At 40.8% G+C, this 12,232-nt stretch overlaps 1 protein-coding gene across 1 annotated transcript in view; it reads right to left on the bottom strand.

Moving 5' to 3' along the window:
- Positions 1 to 12,232, bottom strand: part of LOC133664470 (anosmin-1) — a 170,079-nt gene that overhangs the window by 17,804 nt on the left and 140,043 nt on the right. Inside the window, exons 7-9 of the mRNA XM_062069114.1 lie at positions 9,992 to 10,197; positions 6,689 to 6,833; positions 4,610 to 4,762 (exon numbers count right to left, since the gene is read on the bottom strand). Coding sequence (XP_061925098.1) covers positions 4,610 to 4,762; positions 6,689 to 6,833; positions 9,992 to 10,197 — 504 coding nt within the window. The remainder of the gene's footprint in view (positions 1 to 4,609; positions 4,763 to 6,688; positions 6,834 to 9,991; positions 10,198 to 12,232) is intronic.

The raw sequence follows: 12,232 nt of genomic DNA on the forward strand, positions 1-12,232 counted from the left end.
GCACCCCCAGGAACTTGGTGCTGCTTACCATCTCCACTGCGATTAGTCAATAAGGATGTAACGATATCAAATCATGGTAGGATATTATCATTATATTTAGGCCACGGTACGATATTATTGTGGCATATGTCCAAAAAAGAAAGGTTTAAAAATGATATATTGTATAAAATGAAGTGGCAGGAATGTTTAGGATAAACACACTTACTTGAACACAAACATAATGCTAAAATGTTCTAATCATATTTATTACTACATATTAGGGTTGCACGGTATACCGGTATTAGAGATACTAATGAATCATTTTCAGTACTATACCGCCTCTGTAATGACTTGGTATCAGATTGATACCCACATTTGTGGTATCTTCCAAAACTAAGGGAAAGTATCAAACAACAGAACAATAAGTGATTATTACATTTTAACAGAAGTGTAGATATAACATGTTAAAAGAGAAAGCAAGCAGATATTAACAGTAAATGAACAAGTAGATTAATAATTCATTTTCTACCACTTGTCCTTAATAATTTTGACAGAATAATTGAAAGGAAAATGACACAATATGTTACTGCATACGTCACCAGCTATATTAGGAGCCTTTGTTTGCTTACTTACTACTAAAAAACAAGTTGTCTTGTATGGTCACTATTTTATTTAAGGACAAACTTGCAATAAGAAACATATGTTTAATGTACCCTAAGATTTTTAGTTAAAATAAAGCCAATAATGCCATTTTTTGTGGTCCCCTTTATTTAAAAAAGTACCGAAAAGTATCGAAAAATGTTTGGTATCGGTACCAAAATATTGGTATCGGGACAACACTACTACATTTATGTATTTTTAAGTGCAAAGAATTGTGCAGCAAATGTTTAAAAAAAAAAAATTATAGTTGCGTGTTTTTAAAGTGACAATGTAAACATCGAGTGTAAAACAACGATGGTCACTTTAGTGTCTTTTAGCTTTTACTTTCTAAGAAGCAGTGTCCTCTACAGTGGACATGTTTACATCAGTCTGGAAAGTGTTGTTTCTCATGAAAGTTAACTTACAAATTAACTTTTAATAGTGTAAATACCTCACAAACTGATGCTTCAAATATATATTGTTTTGGATCATAGTTTATGAGGAGGGTGTACACTGCCTTCGCCCCAGTGCAGCTCGATAAGCTCCAGCCCCCACGACATCGGGAGAAACAAACGATGGAAAAATAGATGGATGGGTTGAGGATTTGTTAAATATTTTTTCAGTTTCAGCGTATTTCCTGCGTTTAACAATTTTTTTGCTGATTACCTCAATGCTGCGCAACGTGACCGGCTGGCTCTCTGTGTCGCCTTGGAAACGCCAGAGACAAAAGCATTGCTTTGCATAACACAGCCAGGGTTTGTTAGCAACATAACTCAAATAGTTATGGAAATATTTTGATTACATTTTTGTACCTTTAACTTTAAAACTGAAATACCGCAGTATCTACAAAACCGTTACACCCCTAGTCAATAACGATAAAATAAGGGGGAAAAGCATGCTTCTTTATTCATGACATTGTTAGATGTAAAAGTGATAATTATGCAACACTTAAAGTAGTAACTTAATCGCCCCTTATCCTCGCATGACAGTATTTGGATTAAACGTGCAGGATATTTCAATAGACAGGCCGAAATGATTAAATGACAACTTTTCAAGTCTGAGATGATGAAGATAACTTATCTCTCGCTTCCTGCTCTATCATTTTTCAACTCCAAAACTTTTCCATTTCGAAAGTTGTTCCAAGTCAATGAGTTGTTGACAGTTAGCTTGATGGATCTACAGAGAATTATAAAGATTCTGCTGTTTTGTTTTAGGCGGTTAGGCTGTTCGGGTTCACACTTGTTTTCTTTGCAGCCGCATTCACAGAAGATTCTCTACATGTCAACTTAGTGCACCAAACGCACAATTTTAGCAGCTTGCTAGTGAGCAGAGCGAAGTGTTTAACAGCTAAAAATCGTCCCAGATATTTCCCCAGGGACTTGGTCGAGACTTAAAGCAGAGCTAACAAAGAGTAAATGGTGGGCAGATGCACAGTCCAGCATGGACAATGGCATCGCAGATGTTTGCTATCAAAGTCAGCAAATTGTCAGTTTGCACCCCAAATGGCTGAAAAATAGGACTGCAAGTCTTCTTAGTGCAGCCCAAACTGCCATAATGGGACACATTAGTGCTCATAAATGCACTCTTGCCTCTCATGAGCTCATCATCAGCGCAGGCCTCCTCTAATGTTCCCAAATTCATTATTCATTCAACTGTGTCGCTCGAATGTGTGCAAAAAACGTGTCCGATTAATAATTGAGCGACGCTACGTTTGCCTTCCAGCGGGGGCCGGGGTTGCGGCAGGGAGATAAAAGGGGCCCTTTGAAGGCTTAGACGCAGCGCTGGCACTTGGAGCCCCTGAGCTCTTTGGAAGCAGAAGAGAGGAATTACAGTGTACCAGGAAGTAGGAGAGAGAGGGAAAATAAACAAGATATGCCGAGCCTGGCAGAGAGAGGAGGCGGCATGTACGACAAGACCAGGACGTGGAAATCAGGTAGAGCAGTGTTTTTCAACCACTGTGCCGCAGCACACTAGTGTGCCGTGAGATACAGTCTGGTGTGCCGTGGGAGATTATCAAATTTCCCCTATTGGGTTAAAAATAGTTTTTGCAAAGCAGTAATTATAGTCTGCAAATTATGTGTTGTTGTTGAGTGTCGGTGTTGTCTAGAGCTCGGCAGAGTAACCGTGTAATACTCTTCCATATCAGTAGGTGGCAGCCGGTAGCTAATTGCTTTGTAGATGTCGGAAACAGCAAGAGGCAGCGTGCAGGTAAAAAGGTGTCTAAAGCTTAAACCAAAAATAAACAAAAAGATGAGTGCCCCTAAGAAAAGGCGTTGAAGCTTAGGGAAGGCTATGCAGAACGAAACTAAAACTGAACTGGCTACAAAGTACACAAAAACAGAATGCTGGACGACAGCAAAGACGGCGTCCACAAAGTACATCCGTACATGACATGACAATCATCAATGAAGGATAAAAACAACTGAAATATTCTCTGTTGGTAAAACAAAGTAGATGCGGGAAATATCGCTCAAAGGAAGACATGAAACTGCTACAGGAAAATACCAAAAAAAAGAGAAAAAGCCACCAAAATAGGAGCGCAAGACAAGAACTAAACCACATACAGGAAAACAGCAGAAAACTCAAAATAAGTCACGGCGTGATGTGACAGGTTGTAACAGTACACCTAGTTTGAGACAAGAGCTATAGTGATGCATGCTTGGTTATGGTTTAAATTCATTTCCAACAATTGCGACAACGACTTTTTACTGTCAACTGAGTTTCGTTTTTTTAATGATTTCTGCTGGTGGTGTGCCTCCGGATTTTTTCAACACAAAAAATGTGCCTTGGCTCAAAAAAGGTTGAAAAACACTGAGGTAGAGAACATCAATGCAGTGTTTGCTGAATCTTGAGTGGAAGTGAACCCCAGAATTGTCGCTGTCGACGCCGTCCGACTGCCTTTTGTCTGTGTGTTGCAGACAGCGATATATTATCTGATCAAGTATACGGTTCAGTTTGCTTTGGTGTTCTGGAGACAACCCAGAGGCCAAAGCTGCTTTGGATCACAATGAATGAGAGTTTAATCACGGTCCAGTTAACCTGTCCCTTCATTTTCTCCGTCACACAAACCAGATGTCGTCCGACTCCCGACTACCCGGGCCATCCTTGTGTTTACAGTAGTAGAACCGGGCTCGCCGGTGCCAAAGACGGGGGTCATCCTTCAAGTCAAATGAATGGCAGCGGCACATACTGTACACTGCAGACGGAGCCTGGAAGAGGATTTACAATGTTCTTAAACACAGTGATTCCCCCGGCCATGATTGATCGCAGTTAGCATCACTCAGCACGCCGCGTCCAAGCCAACCTTGCGAACAGCTTTTGGACCGACTCCATCTCTTCGCCTCTCTCTCTCTGATTCAGCAGTTGGTGTCTCACCAGGCCTTTCCCTCAAGCCAGGCTTTGCATTCTTGACTCAGGGATGTAGAGTTTGGCTTGGCCCGTGACATATATTAGTAACAGAACATAGACCATCGAATGGAACTTGACAGGTTACCCTGAGAGCGTTGCTCTCAAGGCTTCCATATTTCCACTATGGTATTAACCGAAGTGTTGGGGAATGGACGCCACTAGGACAGGCATGCCTGCACTGCGCTTTATACCACCTTGTGGCGAACCTTCCTGTTTCGTGTGACATCAGCTTTTGCAAAAACAGAATGGAACGCTTCACCGCTGAAGCGAGGATCTATTAAAGGCAGCTGTCAATAAATCCCATCGCGCAGCTCCCGCTCCGAGTGTTTATAGTTCTTTACTAAACAGTGGCTTTGCTCTGCTCTACCATGTGCGGGTTTTATGGCAATTTCACCGCCGCTCATATTACCCACACAAAGACACATTGATTCATTTAACACAATCAGGTAACAGACCTATGAAAGAAAGGTTATTCTATTGTTTGGGTGGCAAGAGCCAAGCATAACACATTACGATGGCATTCGTCATTGAATGGGCCGCTAATGAGATTTTATGAAAGCTATAAATGCAGATTTGATTCTACCTCCACGGTTCTTCCAGTAGACACGAACTTGCAGCTGGCCATCCAGGTAGAAGGGCGTGCCCACCTCTAGAGGACCAGAAGGCCGTTTCGCTTTGGCTAAGGTCGGCCCAGACAGGGATATCTCCTCTTTCTTCCACTTGTGCACCAGTTTGACTGCGAAGGAGAAATGAGAAATGTTTGCTTCAGCAGCGTAAATACAACACTGACTGTGTCAGGGCAGCAGCATGGCGACACAAAGACAAGAGTTTCCTTGTCCAGCTACAACATGTTCTTTATGCATGAATGTGCTGTAGCTGGATGTGTACCAACAGTGCCGAGGTTAGAGGCTTGTTGTGATTTACAGTCAACATCTATACCTAAAATGTGAACCCTCGAAGCACTGAGCTAAGTCTGTGCAGTAAGCAGACTACAAGTGGCAATATTATATCGAGCACTTACGGAGTGCAAACAAACAGAAGGGAAATTGTCTTTAGTCACCGTCATAAAAAATATATTGTTTTTGTTACTATCACACAAAGCTTCAGTTCCCAAGCATATTCAGTCATATTCATATTTAGAATAATCTTACATTTAACATCATTAAAGTTTGTGATCCTGTATAGTGTAATCGCTCGGCTTCTTTTGCTTCCTTTACCACTGTCAATCTACAATAGTGGTTTAGAAGTACATTTAAACAAAACAAAAAAAAAACAACTGAGATTTTAAAATCCCTATTTTCATTTGTATAATTTCTAACATTCCAGGATCCTCAGTCTGCATGTATTGTTCCACTTCCCCAATTCTTGCCTTCTTTCCAAAGCCTGACCAAACTGTCATTGGCGGACTTTTCAGCCACTCTTAATGCAATCATCAAAAGGCCAAAATATGTATATCATTGATTTGGCGTAATGTCAACAATGTTTTATCTTGGAAATACAAATGCTAATACAGATAATAACAGAAGAAATTAACAAATTAGAAAGATGGTTTGACAAAAACAGACTATCTTTGAATCTCAGTAAAACTAAAATAAGCAATCAATTAGGGATGTCCGATAATGGCTTTTTGCCGATATCCGATATTCCGATATTGTCCAACTCTTTAATTACCGATACAGATATCAACCGATACCGATATAAACCGATACCGATATATACAGTCGTGTAATTAACACATTATTATGCCTAATTTGGACAACCAGGTAGGGTGAAGATAAGGTCCTTCTTTTTTTTTTAAATCAATAAAATAAAATAAGATAAATAAATTAAAAACATTTTCTTGAATAAAAAAGAAAGTAAAACAATATAAAAACAGTTACATAGAAACTAGTAATTAATGAAAATGAGTAAAATTAACTGTTAAAGGTTAGTACTATTAGTGGACCAGCAGCACGCACAATCATGTGTGCTTACGGACTGTATCCCTGCAGACTGTGTTGATCTATATTGATATATAATGTAGGAACCAGAATATTAATAACCGAAAGAAACAACCCTTTTGTGTGAATGAGTGTGAAGGAGTGTAAATGGTGGAGGGATGTTTTTTGGGTTGGTGCACTAATTGTAAGTGTATCTTGTGTTTTTTATGTTGATTTTATAAAAAAAAAACGATACCGATAATAAAAAAAACGATACCGATAATTTCCGATATTACATTTTAAAGCATTTCTCTTTTTTTATTTTATTTAGACAAAGGTTATTTATGTATTTAATATTTGTTTGCTTACTATGGTATATTATGTATTTATTATTTATGTGTTCACTGTTCTGTTACAGAGAACAAGGACATTGGATAAAATTGCTATGGTTTGAAAAGTGGTAGGATTAAATAAGTGCTGCTTCTTCCTACGGACGTGCTGTAATGAAACAACTGGAAATGTGTGATGCATCACATTGTATCGTATGCATGTTCCAAATAAACTGAAACTGAACTGAACTGAACTGAAATACTTTGTTCCAAACTATTCGATCATGTGTTGATTTTGCCTTGACAGTAAGTTGATCAACTTTTCTAAAAAACACTCAAAGTGTCATTTTATTGAGAGTCACACATTAGCAGCTGAAGGAATGAGTAACTATTATCCAAACTTGTTGTGTTTACCTGATTCGGAATTCTGGGTGGTGCTGAATTGCAGCAGGGCCTTGGGACTCTTCAGTCGCACCTGTCCCCAGTACGTCACAGCCTGCAGCTCCACCGTGTAGCTGCTGTTCGCTTGCAAGGCCTCCAGGTCCACCCATGTCTGAGCCTTCAGCAACAGAAACATGTCAGAGGTTGGCATTTGCACAATATCACTAAACTCCGACTGCTTGTCACCATCCCAGCATCTAGCTCAGCTTCTGCCAATCGAAGCCTACAGGAAAAGCCCTGCTTATGAGGAACACATGTAGAGCTGAGGAAGAGGTATTGTGGTGAGGAGATAGCCTTCGGGGCCCCAAGCAAAGGGAGCCGTGTTGTCACAGCCTCCCAGGGCTTCCTCCCCCGAGTTGGACTCCTTACATTCCACCAACAGTATGAGTCCTTGATGAGCTCCTGTTATTGACTGTGCGTGTTTTGACATTCTTCGACCAGCAGGGTGCTTTGAAAGCCCCAAGGTGCCAAAGTGGAAAGCAGTAGTACATGTGTCAATATGGTGTCTGGTGTCTTTGCTCTCTGTGCCACATCTGCTCTTCATTTTTTTAAACTAATTCAGGAGAACACTCTCCGCAGGTGTGTGCGGACTGTCTAGACAAGCAGTCTTTCTGCTCGCGTCCCTAATGAAATCATTTTCACAGATAGCGAGCCCCAGGTATGCGATTCTGTACGTACATGCTGAAGGAGTTATGATTTTACAGAATCACTACATCTTATTACATTTATAGGATTTACACTACATAGCCTAAAGCAGTGGTCCCCAACCACCGATTGGTACCGGGCCGCACAAGAAATTTAAAAAAAAATATATATATATATTTTAATTTTTTAATTAAATCAACATAAAAAACACAATATATATTATATGTCAAAAAAGATCAATACAGTCTGCAGGGATACAGTCCGTAAGCACACATGATTCCCCTGGTCCGTGGGAAAATTTTTCAAGCGTTAACCGGTCCGCAGCTACAAAAAGGTTGGGGACCACTGGCCTAAAGTATTTGGCCACCCATCCAAATGATGACGATCGGGTGTCCTAATCACTTGGCCTGGTGTTTAAAATCAAGCATTTAGGCTTTAGAGACTGTTTCTACAAACATTTGTGAAAGAATGGGCCGCTCTCAGTAATTTTCAGCGTGTAACTGTCATAGGATGCCACCTGTGCAACAAATCCAGTCGGGAAATTTCCTCAACTTTATTATAAGAAAAGTGAAGAGTATGGGAACAACAGCAACTCAGCCACCAAGTGGTAGGCCACGTAAACTGACAGAGAGGGGTCAGCGGATGCTGAAGCGCATAGTGCAAAGACTTTCTGCACAGTCAGTTGCTACAGACCTCCAAACTTCATGTAACCTTCCAATTAGCCCACGTAACCTAACCCCTAATTCGCAGAGAGCTTCATGGAATGGGTTTCCATGGCCGAGCAGCTGCATCTACGCCATACATCATCAAGTCCAATGCAAAGCGTGGGATGCAGTGGTGTAAAGCACGTCGCCACTGGACTCTAAAGCAGTGGAGATGCCTTCACTGGAGTGATGAATCACGCTTTTCCATCTGGCAATCTGATGGACGAGTCTGGGTTTGGAGGTTGCCAGGAGAACGCTACATTTCGGACTGCATTGTGCCGAGTGTGAAATTTGGTGGAGGAGGAATTATGGTGTGGGGTTGTTTTTCAGGAGTTGGGCTTGGCCCCTTAGTTCCAGTGAAAGGAACTTTGAAAGCTGCAGGATACCAAAACATTTTGGACAATTCCATGGGATGTCACTTTAAGTTCATATGTGAGTAAAGGCAGGTGGCCAAATACTTTTGGCAATATAGTGTATAAGCGGTCATTGTGCTTGTATTTCACTCGTCAACAGGTTGGTGACAATCCAATCTGTTGTTGCAAACTAAGACGGGGTCCTAACATTAGCTTGCCAGAATTCTCCACACTGCATTTCGCAGGCTGTATAAACGTCAGAGAAAATAAGTAATACTGCATGTTGCCAAGAATTTACAGTTCTCATTTACTGGTCTCAAGACCGATTTCATATACAGTATAGTATCAAAGTTGTAAATTATAAGCGATAGGGTAGGCTGGGAGAACATGTACTGTAACATTAGAAGAGGATGTCTTTAGTTTGGGAGAATATTTTTTTTTAATAGAATGCCTGGAAGAAAAAAAGCTTAGGACGAGACCAGAAGACTTCAGGGGAGGCAAAGCAGTCTAGGAGGGGGCATTTTTCAAACCTGATAAGCTGACTCCAATTATCCTAAAGGCAAATTAATTGCTTTTTAATTTCTAATGAGTAAACAGAGCCTGGGCTGAGCAGAAAACTTCTGGAAAAGCACTTTTCGAGGAGTCATGGAGGTCTTATACATATTAAGTGGAGGCTTTATGTGCCATTCTTGTGAAACCCAGAGACTAGACTTTTAGCATAAGCCTTACAATGATCTGTGCCTAAAATGTAGTACGGTAATAAGGAGTGCTTGACAGATTAGGCACCTATAATTATCAGGCTGATATGAGAAATAAAAACGTCACACCGATAAATAGCTGGGACGAGATTGTGGGTTAGGGAGAGTACTCCTTTCCTCCCACTTGCCGGCAATGTTATGTAATGTAACCTCATCTAAATCAAATACAAATTAGATACAAATGAGATATTGGAAGAAGCAGGAAGTTATATCGGTATCATCTAGAAAAAATGTTTTGCATCCCTGGAGCTAATCAATGAAGATGACCTAACTTCTCACCATTAGCTTCTCGTTGTCTGCTTTGACTATCCATACCCATGAACCAGCACTAATGCCAATCATCGCCTCTTAAAATAATAATATCTGTTTATAATTTGTACTCATTTGTAAGTACGAATAAAATTATGACATGTGATCACAGATGCAAGAACTGACACCAATAATGTTTTTTTAATTTTCCCAGAGCTGCGAAAGGGATCGTTGCCAGTAGACATAAATAAAGCCTCAGGCAATTTTAGCCTGCCTGTTGCTCCCTTTACTTGAAGTAAATAATGACCTATATCTAATATCATTGTGGAAATATTGTAAGCAACACAATTAATGTGTCTTCCTTCAAAGCATAACTGGGTTGAAGGGTTCTTCAATCAGTCCGAGGAACAACAAACAGAATATTTGAATCAGCTTGTGATTGATGGCCTTGTATGTAGTCGGAATATTTGCGACTCTGGAGAACCCCGAGGGGTGGATGCTGAGATAATGTCGGGAAGCGAAAAACGACAGAACGAAAGAGACTCGAGACTGGAAGGGAGCATTTACCCCGTTGGTGGTCTTTCTCCTTCTCTTCTTGGATGAAACCATTGACTTGGTGGGCACGGTCCAGCTCCAGAACACTTTGTAGTGATGAATGGGGATGTCGGGCTCCTCTGGCAAGGTCCAATTGAGACGAGCTGTCACCAGTCCTTCATCCCCCTGCGTCACGTTGGTGACACGCAGACTGCTTGGGCGTGGTGGGGCAGACGGATCTGAAGAAAAAAGAAAGAACGCTGTCACTGGTGACAAATCTCACACATCTGCAAATATTTAAGACAAGAAGGGGTTTCTCGGTCTAATTTAAGGTGGAGCAGATTTCTGGCCAAAACGCCTTTCACCACTTCAGGGTCTGCACTTCAGCGGAGAATGAGAACCAGTATGACACTATGTAAAGTAATTAGTTGTCCACTGACACGTCCACTGCGATATGTTATGACAGGTGTCATGTCACAGCTATGACAGCGTTCCAGCGGGAGACCAAAAAAAGGTGTCAGGGGTTAGCAAACGCACGCTGCTTCGCTTTGGCATGACCATTCCAGCACTTTGAAAAATGTACAAGCTGGCACTTCATTCTGCTGCTGCTGGCTTCCGATGTCAACCTTCTACAGGCACTAGCCAGGCACAAGAGGAGAAGGATAAGGAGAAAATAATTCACATACGGTACGGTATACCGGTATTAGTATAGTACCGCGATACTAATGAATCATTTCCGGTACAATATCGTCTCCGAAACGTACTGGTCCTGCACACCCCCGCGTCGAAGTCACGTTGTGACATTGCTGGTTTACGAGCAGACGAGCATGTTCGGCAGCACACAATCACAGAGTACTTACAAGCAGACACAGTGTGTAGACAGAAAAGGGAGAACGGACGCATTTTGGCTTAAAAACTAACGATAAAAGGTGAAGTTATAACACTGAAACGCCCTCAGGAAGAGGTGCTTTAAGACATGGCGAGCTAGTCGGCAGTGTTTTAGCTACTTCTAAATCACTAATGCTCGCCTCCATTGCGACAAATAAAGTAAGTTTCTTACAAGTATCATCCCTCCAGTACGAGGAATAGCTAAACATGTTTCACTACACACCGTAGCTCACCGGCGTCAAAATGTAAATAAACGCCATTGGTGGATCTACACCTGACATCCACTGTAATGATATCAAGTACAGGCACGTATCTAGTCGATACTACTACGATTACGTCGATATTTTTTGGCATCACAACATCTTTCGTTTTTTTAAAATGTATATTATGTTTATAAACTCAGAAAATATGTCCCTGGACACATTAAGACTTTGAATATGGCCAATGTATGATCCTGTAACTACTTGGTATCGGATTGATACCCAAATTTGTGGTATCATCCAAAACTAATGTAAAGTATCAAACAACAGAAGAATAAGTGATTATTAAATTTTAACAGAAGTGTAGATAGAACATGTTAATAGAGAAAGTAAGCAGATATTAACAGTATATGAACAAGTAGATTAATAATCCATTTTTACAGTTTGTCCTTCATAATGTTGACAAAATAATAGAATGATAAATGACACAATATGTTACTGTATGTCAGCAGACTAATTAGGAGCCTTTGTTTGCTTACTTACTACTAAAAGACAAGTTGTCTAGTATGTTCACTATTTTATTTAAGGACTTAACTGCAATAAGAAACATATGTTTAATGTACCCTAAGATTTTTTGTTAAAATAAAGCCAATAATGCAATTTTTTGTGGTCCCCTTTATTTAGAAAAGTACAGAAAAGTATAGAAAAATACCGAAATAATTTTAGTACCGGTTCTAAAATATTGGTATTGTTACAACACTACATCACAGGCCTGATTCTGATTCTCTCCCACCTGCAACATATTTAACCCCGTCCAAAAACACACATGGGCGGACATTTGGGTTCTGCATACCAGCTGACGTTGGGCGGCGCAAGACAAATAAGCCTTCCCCTCTTTACAAATTGCCCTAACCAAGTGTAGCAGGGCAAAATTGCAATCAGATGATACAACCACGCTATGTAAATAACGATGCTTGTGACCGAATGTCCAGGAACTCATCAAATCCATGACAGCCCCCATCAATCTATCAATGTTCTGGCACTGATTGGCCTGATTGGGGGATCACTTTCAATCCCTGAAGCGGGATCCTTCTCCCACCTGGTGCCGCGCTCTGTCAGACAGACATCCAGAAACACTCTGGGGAGCAAAAGCATGATGAAGGATTGACAGTGAGGGTCAGCACAC

The sequence above is a fragment of the Entelurus aequoreus genome, linkage group LG14, assembly GCF_033978785.1.
Source record: "Entelurus aequoreus isolate RoL-2023_Sb linkage group LG14, RoL_Eaeq_v1.1, whole genome shotgun sequence".
Lineage (NCBI taxonomy): Eukaryota > Metazoa > Chordata > Actinopteri > Syngnathiformes > Syngnathidae > Entelurus > Entelurus aequoreus.